This window comes from Haliotis cracherodii, unplaced genomic scaffold (assembly GCF_022045235.1).
Source record: "Haliotis cracherodii isolate W230 unplaced genomic scaffold, xgHalCrac1.p SCAF_9, whole genome shotgun sequence".
Lineage (NCBI taxonomy): Eukaryota > Metazoa > Mollusca > Gastropoda > Lepetellida > Haliotidae > Haliotis > Haliotis cracherodii.
In genome coordinates this window covers 55507016-55522889 of record NW_027266343.1, presented here as the reverse complement: position 1 = coordinate 55522889, position 15874 = coordinate 55507016, and the positions used below count along the sequence as shown (strand labels likewise).

The following is a 15874-nucleotide window of genomic DNA, read 5'->3' as shown; positions in this document are numbered from 1 at the left end:
CGGGAACGCACGAGGCGCCGAGACATCGGAGGCGCCGGGAGCGCCGGGAGCGCACGAGGCGCCGAGACATCAGAGGCGCCGGGAGCGCCGGGAGCGCCGGGACATCGGAGGCGCCGGGACATCGGAGGCGCCGGGAGCGCCGGGAGCGCCGGGAGCGCCGGGAGCGCCGGGACATCGGAGGCGCCGGGAGCGCCGGGACATCAGAGGCGCCGGGAGCGCCGGGACATCAGAGGCGCCGGAGGCGCCGGGGGCGCCGGAGACATCAGCGTTGATGTGGTGGTGTTGGAGACCGTGAACGGTCGTATGTCGTGCCAGGGGAGGCAGACTCTACGTTGGGAGCGCTGGAGCCGCCGGTGGAGTAGGAGACCGAGAACGGTCGTATGTCGTGCCATGGGAGGCAGACTCTACGTTGGGAGCCGCCGTTGGTGCTGGGAGCACTGCGAAGCTCCGCTGAGCGCTGCTGCCGTCAACGTAGGTGGGGGTCGACGAGCACGTTGAGCGAGGTGTGTCCTGGATACTCGCATGAGCTGAAGGATCACAGCGACGAATGACTGCAACATCGGCACTGCCTTGTGAAAGTACAGGGCGTCGTACAATCACGACAGAAAGGGGCGGCCCCGACCAGATTTGTTCCCGCGGCAACAAGTGCAGCGAGGCAGAAAATCTGGAATTTAAGCAAAACATAACTATGTGGCAAAGCCACTAAGTGCGGGAAGCATAATGTGATTCAGAAACTTTGTATTTCAATGAAGTTTATGAGATCAAACAATGACGCTAAAAGGTAGCGAAAAAGCATAGCTTTAAGCAAACACATAACCATGTGGCCAATCACAAAGTATGGGAAGCATAATGTGATTCAGAAACTTTGTATTTCAATGAAGTTTATGAGATCAAACAATGACGCTAAAAGGTAGCGAAAAAGCATAGCTTTAAGCAAACACATAACCATGTGCAAACACGTAACCATGTGGCAAAACCACAGAGTACGGGAGACATAATGTAACTCAAAAACTTCGTATTATATTGAAGTTTATGAGAAGAAACAATTACGCTGAGAGGTAGCGAAAAGGCAAGGCTTTAAGCACACCAAAACAACATACATAAATGTAATGTATTACCCAAGCCAAAGAGAGAATTCAAAACGCAGAACACGACATTACGTGGCCACGTGGTGAATGGCCAAAATGGCGGGAAAGAAAACAAAATGGCGGGAACAACATTGCGCCCGTAAATTACTGTGACGTGAGCCACAGACGAGCGATAAACGTTACAATTTACGAATGGGAAGACCCTAAGGTCACGGCCCATAACAGGTAACAATGTAGCAGCATATAATGAATGTAGAAACACGCAAAATATAAAAAACAAATAATAAGCTTTAATTTCCACAAGGGATACACAGTACGTCCGTCCGTGGAGGTGACAAAGCAGTTATGTGTTTTTGTGTGACGTCATGACTTCCGGGTCACGTGCCGACTGTGAGAGGGCGCTGCCTCCTGAGCTGGTTGGGACAACTTTCTTCAGCAGCTGGATCTCACACAGTTCGTCACTCTGTCAAAGACAGCAGTAAATGCAATACGGAGTAATGCAGGATAAGTTAAAAAATTTAAACTGATCTTTTTCTCTCATTTGACAAAACTGAAGATATTTTAATACACAAGCAACACTTTATATGTTTCATTTTTATTTTAATTGTCAAAATAATAAAAAATCAAAATACTTGAAAGAAAATGTGATCCAATATAGCACACAATTACCTCCCTTTACATGCGCACTGGTTTACTGCGCTTATCGTGTTATGGTCATGGTGACAATAGGAGTTTATATGCTTGTTTATGTAGGCCCTTTCACAGGTTGATGGTACACAACTGTTTATTTGGTTACACATGAGTTTGAACAAGCAAAAAAAAACCAACAAAAAAACACACCGCCTATCCGCAATATATTTTCAAAAGTCAGCAAATCTTTTCTTCTTTTTTTTCAGCCTAACATGCATAACTAGACTTTGTTATGACTGGTCTGTGTGCAGTTGTGTGACGTAATTATGAACATTTTTTGTTTTGTATTGTTATAAACTTAAAGGAAAATGCCAATTGTTAAAAAGTAAAATAAAAAAATCTCTCAAAAGCAGTCCCATGGATGGACAAAAAGCCTTGTTGATCACTCTTACTCCGCTCTGAATCGACTGTGGGCGTAAAGAGGGAGGAGGTCATCCACAAGGATGAAGCATACAGGCATCTCACTCAAGGGTATCAGAAGTAGCAATGAGAACAGATATCTCACCGATGAACGACCTCATGACAGCGTTGGCCTGTTTCACAGCCTCCGACCGCTGCGACTGGTCAAACACCAGCCAGTCTATTGCCTCGATCTTCTTACGATCCTCCTGAAAAGAGAGAAAGCTCAATATAAGTTTCAACATGATCTACCTCCAAGTTAAGGAAGAGAATTTATTGATGTCATCTTCTTTACTATGAGGAACACAACGTTCAGGAGTATATACTTACTCCTTCATCAGGTGAATGACTGCTATGAGGCAGAGAGCATATAATTGTAGATGTAAGAACAACAGAAGTAATTAGATAACAAAAGGTGGAAACTTAACAAGAGAAGCCAACAGATAATTGGTGCTGATAGATGAATAGCAATAGACAATCTAAATGCCTTTCAAAGACTTACTTACCTCAAACTTGTACAATATATCTCGGGATATATCTCGAATTATAAACTAAGTACCCTTTGCAGAGATTTTCTTCAAAATTCTTATTATCTGAAACTAAACCTAAAACCTCTCCAATCGTCCAAGCTGCAGACACAAGACTCTTCTTCCAAGCGATAACAATACTGGAATAACACAAACTGGGAGGTTTTACTGACATTGTCTGCAGGCTTGGGGTTGAATATCGGCCTCTGAATATGTCTAGATAACTCCCTGTAGAGTGTGGTCCCACAATGGGACGATACACCAAGAATGTGTTTCATAGAGGAATGGGGAATTAGTTGACTGAATGTTGTGTAATGCCAAGTCAGCAATACTTCAGCCTGCAAATCATCAGACTTGACCTGACAGGCACAGATTACAATCAATTACAGACATTACAGAAAACATGTGACAGACTGGTGACAAGCTCGGCATCTGCACAGGGAGTGTTGTACGGGAGATGTGCATGTTTTGCTTGTATAGGAGTGAGTGAGTGAGTGAGTTGGGTTTAACGCCGCTTTTAACTGTATTCCAGCGATATCACGGCGTGTCAGCTTAATGTGGGAGGAAAGCCCGAAGTGATGCAGATCTGACATTTACCACTTCGGTGAAACCCACGAGCACGGGTATGGTGCTGACAAACCTAGTAACATAATTGGGGCGAACCAGGATTCGAACCCACAATCGTAGGTTTCTGGCGTGCCCAAGGCGCCTTAGACGACTGGGCCACCCGTGCCCCCTGCTTGTGTAGGACATGATCCCGGAGTGCCTGTGCCAACACCTAGTCTTGAGTGGATTTTGTGCCACTTTCAGCATTATCCTACAGTATCCTGCAGTGGACACTAACGACATGCTTCACACATTGCATGAAATTGGGAATCAAACCTGGGTCTTAGATGAAAGGACTGGTCCGAATTCAAAGGGAAGGGCAAATTCTTTCTTCAACCTACTTTAACTACACAGATCACGTGCAGACATTGCACAAAGCAATCTTAGTGCTACGATGATCTTTAGCCGATGCTAAAGTAAGAGTGTTATGATCACGTTAGCACTAAGATCCTTTGTGGAACGGGCCCCTGTACTCTTTCTTAAGCTGCTATCCCCATTTCACCAGCTACTGACCTCTGACACTGCGGTCTCGACAGGCATGTCTGCTTTGACCTTGACATCTGAGTCCCGATGGCGGATGTTCTCAACAACGGTCTTGGTGATGAGGGGGATGTTGAGCCCCTCCTCCTCTGCGAGCTGGAGACAATGCTGCCTCTCCTCCTTGTTGTCAATACCTGTACATTGTAACATTGTCAATACCTGTATATTGTAACATCAACACCTGTATATTGTAACATCAACACCTGTATATTGTAACATCAACACCTGTATATTGTAACATTTTCAATACCTGTACATGTAACATTGTCAATACCTGTATATTGTAACATCAACACCTGTATATTGTAACATCAACACCTGTATATTGTAACATTGTCAACACCCGTATACTGTAACATCATCAATACCTGCACATGTAACATTATCAATACCTGTACACTGTAAGAGAACATTGCCAATTACTGCACATTGTTCAAGGTATCAGTGATAATGATCTTTAATCAGGTGGAAGATGGGATTCAAACCCACTACCCGAGGATCCTGGCCCAGCTATGCCTTATACTACTTGGCCGTCAAATCACATTAGGTTCCGAAATTGAGACAAAGATGTTACTTTAGGTCGGTACATTTTCCTTTGTTCTAACCTTTCAGACTGAATGGTAATACACCACCAACAACTGGGCCACCTCTACCCCTGGAACATCTTGTGAAAAGCCATGCATGACTGCTAGCCTGAGGTGTCACAGGATTGCTCTTACCTTCGAGAAACTTGGCGTACCAGATGACCTGGGACTCCTTTGGGAGAGTAGCGACGTAGTGCGCCACCTGGTGCTTGTGTTTGTTGTTGATGAGGTCCTCCACGTATGTTTCCAGGATGGTGGTGCACAGCTCCTCCTGACACACACAGAGAGGTATCATCTACGTGTCACAGATGCAACTGAAGGGGGTGGTCTACTGACACTTGCCAGAATGTGATTTGGTTGGTTGGTTTGTGGTTTAATGCTGCACTCAGCAAAATTCCAGCTATATGATCGCGGTCTGTAAATAATCGAGTCTGGACCAGACAATCCAGTGATTGATATCATGAGCATCGATCCACGCAATTGGGATCGATGACCGCGCATCAACCAAGACAGCGAGTCTGACCACCCGATCCCATTAGTCGCCTTTTACGACAACCATAGTCGCCTTTTGCGGCAAGCATGGGTTGCTGAAGACCTATTCTACCCCGGAGCTTCACGGGTCTGCCAGAATGTGAACATGAATGGCACTACTACAGTGAGTGAATGTTTTGTTTTGTTTGTTGTTTAACGCCGCACTGAACAATATTCCACTTATATGACTGCGGTCTGTAAATAATCAAGTCTGGACCAGATAATCCAGTGATTGACATCATGAGCACTGATCTATGCAACTGGGATATGATGACATGCAACAAACCAAGTCAGCCAGCCTGACCACCCGATCCCGTTAGTCGCCTCTTACGACAAGCATTGGTTACTGAAAACCTATTCTACCCCGAGATCTTCTTGGGATAGTGAGTGGATGACTGAGGCTCTGCTCTGTACAGTAGTATCAGTCATAGCATGGTGTAGCAGTTTACTTTGGGAAGAAAGCCCAAGGTGATGCAGGTCACAGATAGTTATCTCTTTGGTCCATCCAACAAGCAACAGGTATGGTGCAGACCTCATGAGCAACAATCAATGTTTTGGGGTAGGGTGACACTCTATCAACCGAGTCGTCTAGTCTGACCCCCAGATCCATTTGGTCGCTTCTCATGACTAGTAAAAGTTACTGGGCACCTCAGTGGGGAGCTTGAATGTGAACACAGTGTGCCCCAGTATTGTGACTGAACATTTTCTATTTTGTCAAATTGCTTCAGAACAAAGAAAATCCCAGAAAATGTTTTCTCAAACTCAAAATATATTATGCTACCATGGATATATTTAATCAATGCTACTTTCATTCTAACATTCAATATATTGATTGCAGTGATGTGGTGTGACCACTGACCTTTGTGCTGTGTCCAATGGCTCGCAGGAACAGCACCAGGTGGGCCATGAACCTGACTAGATGCGGCGGCAGTTTCTGGCGGTCTCGCCTCACCCAGTTGTACATGACCTCTATCAGGGCTGACAACACATCAACATGAACACATCAATAACACTGGCAGCCATCTTATTTTCCGATATGTTTGTTTGTTTGTTTGTTTGTTTCTTGTCTAACAACACACTCAGCCATATTCCAGCTATATGACGACGGTCTGTAAATAAATGAGTCTAGACTAGACACTCCAGTGATTGACATCATAAGCTTTGATCCATGCAATTGTGACCACAAGTCCACCCGATCCCATTAGTCGCCTCTTACGACAAGCATAGTCAGTCGCCTTTTACGGCAAGCATGGGTTGCTGAAGACATATTCCAACCCGGATCTTCACAGGTTACTTACAGGTAGCATTTCATTTAAAAAGCATGATTTTCTTGACTGTTGTTTATGCCACACTCAGTATTCTACCTATATGACAGTGGCCTGTATATAAATGATTGTGGACCAGACAGACCAGTGACTGACATTATGAGCAATGTCCCTTGCAGTTGGCGAATGATAATAAACAATCAGGTAAGCCACTGTGCCTGACCAACAAATCCATTTGTCCACCTCTAACCACATATGGGTTGACCTATACTAAGCTGGAATCCCAACATACGCTTTACTCTGACAAGCTGTTCCAAGAGCTAATCATATATGCAAGTTAGCCATCCCAGTTGACAACTGCACATGCAAGTATGCAGGGATGATAGCGACGTGTGTGTGCTTACATTATGTTTACATTTTTATATAGATTACTATTCTGGCCTAATGCAAAACTTTATAGTGCTAGATCACCGAGATACCATGCCACAGGTTAACATGAATACTCCACTCAGACACAGTATGCTGACTCCGAGCCGACCAGTCCTTAATGCCGAGCACCAGACATGTTAACAAGTACCATCTTTTAACATCTTTTGGTAAGACTTGGCCAGGGATCAAACCTGTACTTTCCGCTCTGCCACTAGACCACGGAGGCGGTCGTAAATGCAGGGATTCTAAGTGACTGGTGATGAATTATTGACGCTCTGTCACTAGACCACAGAGGTGGTCGTAAATGCAGGGATTCTAAGTGAGTGGTGACAAGGTATTGATGCTCTACGACTAGACCATGAAGGCTGTCGTAAATGCAGGGTTTCTAAGTGACTGATGACGAGGTATTGAGGCTCTACCACTAGACCACGGAGGTGGTCGTAAATGCAGGGATTCTAAGTGAGTGGTGACGAGGTAGTGATGCTCTACCACTAGACCACGGAGACGGTCGTAAATGCAGGGATTCTAAGTGACTGGTGATGAATTATTGACACTCTGTCACTAGACCAAAGAGGTGGTTGTAAATGCAGGGATTCTAAGTGAGTGGTGACAAGGTATTGATGCTCTACGACTAGACCATGAAGGCTGTCGTAAATGCAGGGTTTCTAAGTGACTGATGACGAGGTATTGAGGCTCTACCACTAGACCACTGAGGTGGTCGTAAATGCAGGGATTCTAAGTGAGTGGTGACGAGGTAGTGATGCTCTACCACTAGACCACGGAGACAGTCGTAAATGCAGGGATTCTAAGTGACTGGTGACGAGGTATTGAGGCCCTACCACTAGACCACGGTGGCGGTCGTAAATGCAGGGATTCTCAGTGACTGGTGATGAGGTATTGACACTCTACCACTAGACCACGGAGACGGTCGTAAATGCAGGGATTCTAAGTGACTGGTGACAGGGGAAATGATGCTCTACCACTAGACCACGGAGACGGTCGTAAATGCAGGGATTCTAAGTGACTGGTGACGAGGTAATGATGCTCTACCACTAGACCACAGAGACGGTCGTAAATGCAGGGATTCTAAGTGACTAGTGACGAGGTAATGATGCTCTACCACTAGACCACGGAGACGGTCGTAAATGCAGGGTTTCTAAGTGACTGGTGACGAGGTAATGATGCTCTACCACTAGACCACGGAGACGGTCGTAAATGCAGGGATTCTAAGTGACTGGTGACGAGGTAATGATGCTCTACCACTAGACCACGGAGGCGGTCGTAAATGGAGGGATTCTAAGTGACTGGTGATGAGGTAATGATGCTCTACCACTAGACCACGGAGGCGGTCGTAAATGCAGGGTTTCTAAGTGACTGGTGACGAGGTATTCATCCTCTACCACTAGACCACGGAGACGGTCGTAAATGCAGGGATTCTAAGAGACTGGTGACAATGTATTCATCCTCTACCACTAGACCACGGAGACGGTCGTAAATGCAGGGATTCTAAGTGACTGGTGATGAGGTATTGATGGAGTGTCAACTCACCATCCACATCTCCTAGGATGATGTATTTCTGTATGACATGGAACCACTTCTGGGACTCTGACCTCACCAACTGGCAGAAGCAGACAATATAGCATGGCATCAAAATAGGGTAACACATATCTAGAGATTTATTAGGGGGCATGGTTCTTACAAAATGATGTAATTCTTCATTATAAACGATTTCAGAAATCTGATCGAAGTGGGTTTCAGAAGTTGTTAAATTAAAATATGGACACTTTTGCCGTTGTTTACCACATATGACTGAAAACTGATCAGCTTATGAAACATCTAGCATCAATAAAGGTGTAAATTGCCGTAGCACAATTAAGTACATTACAACTATTACCTTATCAAAACTTGCTTCAATATCTTGAAACACTTGACTGGGTTCTATGCTATAACAAAGAAAGGAAGGTTTAGTGAGTGAGTGAGTGAGTGAGTGTGGGTGGGTGGCTAGAGTGAGTGAGTGAGTGAGTGAGTGAGTGAGTGAGTGTGGGTGGGTGGCTAGAGTGAGTGAGTGAGTGAGTATGCTTTTACGCTGCTTTTAGCAATATTCCAGCAATATCATGACAGGAAACACCAGAAATGGGCATCACACATTATAGCCATGTAGGGAATCGAACCCTGGTCATTGGCATGACAAGCAAACTACTAGGTTACACAACCACCCCTGGTTCATTGCACAAATGTCAAGCACAAAGGCTGCATAACACTTCAAAGTTGTCTTGTCAACTTGAACTTATTGTCAGGGACCCGACATATTCCTTATCAGCACTATGGTACATACTGGCACACCACTTGCCACACACTATGTTTGTTTGTTTCTCAACACCTCACTCAGCAGTATTCCAGCTGTATGATGTGGTTTGTCAATAATCAAAGCTGGACCAGACAATCCAGGGAATGATACTGTGAGCAATGATCCATGTCGCTAGGCTATGATGACACATCATCAACAAAGTCACCGAGCCTGACCACTATTACGACCAGCATAGGTTGCTGGGGACCAATTCTACCCCGGAATCCCCAAGGGGCACTAAAACTAGGATTAACTTATTGATGGTCCTAGGACTTGAAGTAATGCGACTTCATTGCAGCCGACTCAAGTACAGTCAACTATTCCTCCTTCACACCATATTACACAGCTCTTACAATAAGATATGTCGGCATGTAAGATGAGTCAAAAACACATTCTCTTAAAAAATCAAACAATAAAAATAGATCAAGTGAAGATAGTTTATCTTTGTAAATGGGCTGGCAAACATACCTAAAGGAATGACACAAGAACTTTGAAATCGGACGGTCCGAATGTATGCAGTATTTGAGATTCAAAGTTCATTAATAAGTGTACAATTAATTTTAAAAAACGAACAAACGACACACAAGATTCCAAATCTCCCAATCGATCATGATACAGTTTTGGAGAAGAAAAAAAATAGTTTCAAAACAAACAATCCTTTTCTTTCATCCTATCTTGTGCTAACCAGGACTATTGGGACTATTTTTCACTATGTCTGACAATGTCAAAGACATTTTCTCCCTGTTGCTAACAAAACCAAAGAGAAGTAACTCCCTGAAGTCATCACAATCCTTGCTAACCAACACACAGACAGGTTGAAATTCACATAAAATATGTATTATCAATAAAACAACTAATTGTAACTGTTGAAACTATCGATTGTCATGCATACTGTTGATGACACTATGGACATTTAAATATTCCTATTGATATAGCACTATCGTAAGACAAACAATTGCAATAGTTCAAGATATCGTTACACTCCTTGTGCTCACAGTTTCTCCCAGTACTCGTTGGGCATGTCCTCCTGCAGGCGGTCGGCCATGCTGTTGAGACGCAGCTCCTGTTCCACCTTCACATCCACCATCACCTTGTAGTACGCCCACAGATAGTCGTACCACGTGCGGCACACGGGCAGCACGGCCTTCAGGTTCCCGCTCAACACGGCGTAGATGGCCTTCTCGTACAGGTTGAACTTGGACTGCGGAAACAATCAGTATGTCATGGTAATACCAATAACAGGGCTTCATCTCCAATCACCAGCAGTTGATTATTCGCAGCGGTATATTTTTATTCGCGCATTGATCAACGAATTGAGAGTGGAGAGCTGTGTCCTCGCATTTTGATTGGCTGGCTAAAATAATTTTCGGATCGAGGATTCAAGTTCGTCTGTGACGGGTTCTTAAGTTCCTAATAACAAGTTGGGTATAGAAGACACAAGCATTTGAGGAAGGGAGATAACTCTAAATGAAACGTGGGGACAAAGACAGATAACTCGTTAGCAGTACATGTGGCTGCAGTAGGCCGAACAAATGGAAGGGATATGTTCCAGAGTGGTACTCTCGCTTTGACCTTGATAGGTCTAAAAGAAACAAAATGGCGTTCATGGGGAATACTGCTTAGTTACTCAGGAACTTCAACCAACACAATACATAAACATCATGTTGACTTTTTGTTGTTTTTCTGGGTTTTATTTTTCACATTTCAACATAGTGATATAAAAGGTGGTAGCTCCATTTCAGTTTGAACAAAACCTGAATTATACGCATTTGTAGAATTTGTGTCATAATTTTAATTTAAAATTAATTACCGGTACCTACAACTTAGGTAAACCAATACATGCCTTTTGTCACACACAGTATGTCCATTGTTTTATACTGACATTGGGTAGGAGTTGCCCATCCTCTATATCTCCAAGGCTTGCATTTTGGTAAACCTACACACACCCCAGGGTCCATTCCCGTGGCAATCTCCAATTACCTGCACTTGACTTTCATTCACATTTTGCTGACCAATCAAACAGCGAGAAAAGGAGAATGGAAATGGGTAAGGGAGGTAACTTGTATTGCCTAGAAACCAAACCACCACCATTTTTAATAGACGAAGACATCCTTTCCTTTAAAAAGTCTTAGGAGGGCTTTCTTATGCATGTCAGTCAGTTTTTCAATGTTGAATTCCTGGCAAACCCCACGGTAATCAATGGGACCGGCAACCCAACTTTGAGGCTGGTTTGTAACTTAACTTCTGATTGGTCAGTTGTTCTTAGCAAATCTAACTGGCTAATAAAAATCAAGGCAGGTGATCTGAGATCTTGAAAACTATGGGAATGGATCCAGGCGTAGTGTAGGAATACAGACAGATGTACACAGATATACAGAATGGTTGGTTGGTTGGTTGGTTGGTTTGTTGTTCTACGCCGCACTCAGCAATATTCCAGCTATATGATGGCGGTCTGTAAATAATCGAGTCTGGACCAGACAATCCAGTGATTAATATCATGAGCATCGATCCACGCAATTGGGTACGGTGACATGCATCAACCAAGTCAGCGAGCCTGACCACCCGATCCCGTTAGTCGCCTTATACGACAAGCATGGGTTGCTGACGACTTATTCTAGATAACTTGTATCTATAGAGAAAGTATGACAGGCTGAACCTACCTCCTGCGCCATGTTCCAGCACACCAACTTCCACACATCGCGGTAGGAGTTGCCCTGCACAGAGCCGATCTGACCGTCGTGACCCAGGCTCTCATAGTTGGGGTCATGAAACAAGCGCCAGCCCTCTAGTGTCGCTGCTCGCCATGACTGACCACACGTCTGACACACTTCCTGTGCCTGCCACACACGAAACATGATCAAACAATACATCAAAGACTAGAAACACCAAACATTGAATATGATTTAGAGTTACTATACACAAGAAACTATCAAAGACCAAAAATGTTTGTCATCTGAACATGGTGCCATCGTGGCCATCTGTGCAGTGTTAGTATAGTTTCAAGTCTTCGAAAGGCATTTAGAAGTGATACACACGAGGAAGACTTTATGGATGTTAACTTTATTCCGAGGAACAAAATGTTTCGGAGTATATACTTACTTCTTAATCCTTCATCAGGTGACATGATGAAGGAGTGCGTATATACTCCGAAATGTTATGTTCCTTATAATAAAGAAGTCGACATCCATAGATTCTCTTCCTCTTTATTTAGTTTGTTTCGTCATTAAACCTTTTGTACCCTATTGCTTGCAGCTTAACCTACTGTATACATAGTTTGCATTTGGCAGAAATAATAAATGGTGCTTCGCAGCTTACTGGTGACCAACATGACCAGAATAAGACATAGGGAGGCAGTTGGCTACCTTGTCGAGCTGCCCGGCCCGGATACAGGCAAACAGATGCTGTAGGAGTCGGGTTTCGTCCTCCTTGTCCAGGTCGTCCAGGATCTTACTCTGACGGATCGGGGCATCCGGGTCCTGAAGTTGAACATGGAGAAACTCGGGTCACAGACAGCACATTGGACAAGGTATACTCTTTCAGTGAATGTCCTGGGTGCTGTTGTACAAAGTAACCCTAGCCTTACGACTGTCGCAAGTCTATGTTAAGGCATGGGAGTTATGATCACGTTAGCGCTAAGATCGCTATGTACAACGGCACCCTGGTTATTTTCTTGAGCTGAACTGATCATCTGCTGGGGGTTCGGTCAGTGTGAACGATGCTGAACGTGGTCAGGTTACTCAAAGGCAGCATACTGGTGTAATGTTCACTCCTTCAAAAAACACAGTGGCAGATTCTAGAGCTGAACCAGTGTCAACCTTTCACATCTTCTATGTATCTAACCATTAATATCAGCTAGTGGCAGATTCTAGAGCTGAACCAGTGTCAACCTTTCACATCTTCTATGTATCTAACCATTAATATCAGCTAGTGGCAGATTCTAGAGCTGAACCAGTGTCAACCTTTCACATCTTCTATGTATCTAACCATTAATATAAGCTAGTGGCAGATTCTAGAGCTGAACCAGTGTCAACCTTTCACATCTTCTATGTATCTAACCATTAATATCAGCTGCTTTCCATCTTTGCAGGGGCAAATTTGGACATTTCACACAAAAAAACACTTGTGTTTCGAATGTTGTACTGTTATGAAAGAGAATGTATTCAAGCAGCGAGCAAGGGAGTCAAGTTTTATAGCAACATTCAAGCAATATCCATGGGGTCACAAAAAATGGGCTTCACACATTTTACCCATCAGGGCAATCAGAGCAGGGCAATCAGAGCAGGGCTTTAACACGCAGGTCATAAATCAGGTGAATTTAAGCAACGTTGGTCGTGAAGAGTCTTTGGATGGGTGACCACGTTTTGGCAGGTTGACTCCGGAGAGTTTCTAGGGCTTTGGTCCTGCCCCACACTGAAGCCCATGTAACACATGTGGTGTCTCCTTGGGCAAGTGACTTTTTTTTAAATGAGCCTCTGTTTATCTGGCAGTGAATAGGTACCCAGTAGGATGAGATGGCAATGTGGTTGCTAACCTTCTAGCGCGTAACAGGTAGCTTGGGTTGTATACTCCCCAGGGAGCTGAGAAAGATTGTTGTCCGCACACTGATCCAGTGACTGGTGTAATGATTATAGAATAACCCACGAGGTACGAGTGATTACGGAAAATATGTCATGAGTGAAATTAATGTTTTAAGTTCCGAGCTTTAGCGAGGAACTTAAAACATTAATTTCACGAGTGACATATTTTCCGTAATCACTCGTACCGAGTGGGTTATTCTATTTATTACCCATATTCCTATTAAAGACATGTTTCAAGAAAAAAACAATCAATTGTCGCCGATCAAGAATCAGCTGTTTTGAATCAATCCGCGTGTGAAAAAACACTGTCCACTCATTCCAACCGCATTACTCAATTAACGTGTTGTTACGTGTGAAAAATATAGTTCTGTTAAAAAAATGTAAAGATCACATTATTGCAGTTATATTTCTGTCCGATTTACACACCGTACACTATTTAGCATTGATAAAGAAGACAGGTTTCCAAAAAGGTTCATCAGGTTTTTAAATCAAAGCTTGTTTTGACAAGATCTCGTCACTGACAGACAGCCCCCGTCGTGCATCGGCAGATACATGCATTTCACATTGAGAAGAGGAAACATGGAAAACCTGTCAATTTTTTTATATGTCATTTGACAAAAATGCCAAAACCAATAACAACAACATAGACGGAATGTACAGAAGTCTTGTTTGTTAGAGAAAAGTTACGAAAAGAAGGTAAACTTTGAAAAGTACGATTGCTGTCACAGTGTCGGAATGAATGACCCGACTTGACCCAGATATGAGACAGCCGAAACCAGGAATGACAAGAGAACCGGCGTTACAGTTTAATCCGGACAACACGTTTAATGAACATCGTGTGTGATTTGAGACAAGTGTCACTGATTGGAAACATGTGCATGTGGGATTTCAGGAGGATTTGTCAAACGCGGAGTGGACACAGTCAGATGACGGGAGTTTGTTGATATTTTGATGTGATTCATAATGGTCGAATACCTGTTGATAGACAAACACGGTATCTGGAGACTTGGTGCTAAACTGTCCGCATTCACGGAGTTCATTTAGTTCAGTGTCGGACACAAGATCAGCTCGCTGGGGTAAGTTTTCTTTTCCTTGTATTTTTTATAATTATTTTTGTTTTGATTTCAAAACCTCTCCGAATTAAGCAAAGTGCATCGATTTCGCAACCAGATGCTGGTAATCATGTCGCTAAGGTAACTCTCTATGCTACCCTTGATCTGAATTCTGAACTGTCTGATGTGCATGCCGAAATGAAACATTTGCAAATGATGCAAATAATAATGTTTAGTTGCACCTTTCCTGTGTCATTAACCTCATAGTCATATTGTCCCCGGACGTCAGTCAGCCTGCATACCGCTCAGCGCCGTACTTTGCAGACGTCGCGGTTACGAAAAACGTATACATTGTATAAAAAAGTGTCACGTTCTTATTTCTTCACACAACGTTACAAAATTGTACGAAATAGTGTATCTTTATGATGTCTTTCGGAAAGTCTAAATGTTGTTGCAAAATGAATTTGTTTTTATTCTCATGCCATCGTTGAAAGTGTTAGTAGTCATATTTTTCGTGTTTTTCATTTGTGAACTAAGTTCATGTCAACTTCACAAGTTTGGTCTTTTTCATTGTGTTTTCATTTTCATTGGCAGTTATCGATGTCATCATCGTTCACAAAGGCAAACCTGTCTATACAAAGTCCGATTTTTGGATTCGGGGTGTCGAAAAATTCATCGAACAGCAAGCCCTCTAACACAGACGCAAACCAGGACTTGGTGGTGATGATCTTGGCGACCTAGAGACAGTTTCTGGCAACATCACAATCTGAATCTTGGAACTTCAATCTGGCCATATGCAGTTTTGACAACAAAGACATTAAATGTGTTCAGAGGTTGAATTATACGAATAACTTTTTATGTCAGTCAGATCTCCGAGGTAATTTACTTTGACAGGTCTCAAATGGCCAGCCATATGTTTGTTTACAAACGGGGACGTAGTTTTGGTTTTTACTGTAAAATGAAAATCATGTGAAATAAATGAAAAAAATGATAATGTGAAATCATGTTGTGAATATGAAACTATGTGTCTTGTCTTAAAAATCTCGAATCAGTGAGATTGTAGCACGTAAAACATCTGAAGGGAAAGGCGTGGATTTGGGAATGAATGGGATGATGGCCAGCCATATGTTTGTTTACAAACGGGGACGTAGTTTTGGTTTTTACTGTAAAATGAAAATCATGTGAAATAAATGAAAAAAATGATAATGTGAAATCATGTTGTGAATATGAAACTATGTG

General features: G+C 43.3%; 1 protein-coding gene across 1 annotated transcript in view; it reads right to left on the bottom strand.

Annotated features, from left to right (window-relative positions):
- LOC139452268 (nuclear pore complex protein Nup107-like) overlaps window positions 1–15874 on the bottom strand; it is a 47309-nt gene that overhangs the window by 16196 nt on the left and 15239 nt on the right. The window contains exons 12-20 of the mRNA XM_071233670.1: window positions 12369–12482; window positions 11667–11843; window positions 10002–10207; window positions 8554–8602; window positions 8208–8277; window positions 5825–5943; window positions 4570–4705; window positions 3824–3984; window positions 2284–2386 (exon numbers count right to left, since the gene is read on the bottom strand). Of these exons, the coding sequence (XP_071089771.1) occupies window positions 2284–2386; window positions 3824–3984; window positions 4570–4705; window positions 5825–5943; window positions 8208–8277; window positions 8554–8602; window positions 10002–10207; window positions 11667–11843; window positions 12369–12482 (1135 nt within the window). The remainder of the gene's footprint in view (window positions 1–2283; window positions 2387–3823; window positions 3985–4569; window positions 4706–5824; window positions 5944–8207; window positions 8278–8553; window positions 8603–10001; window positions 10208–11666; window positions 11844–12368; window positions 12483–15874) is intronic.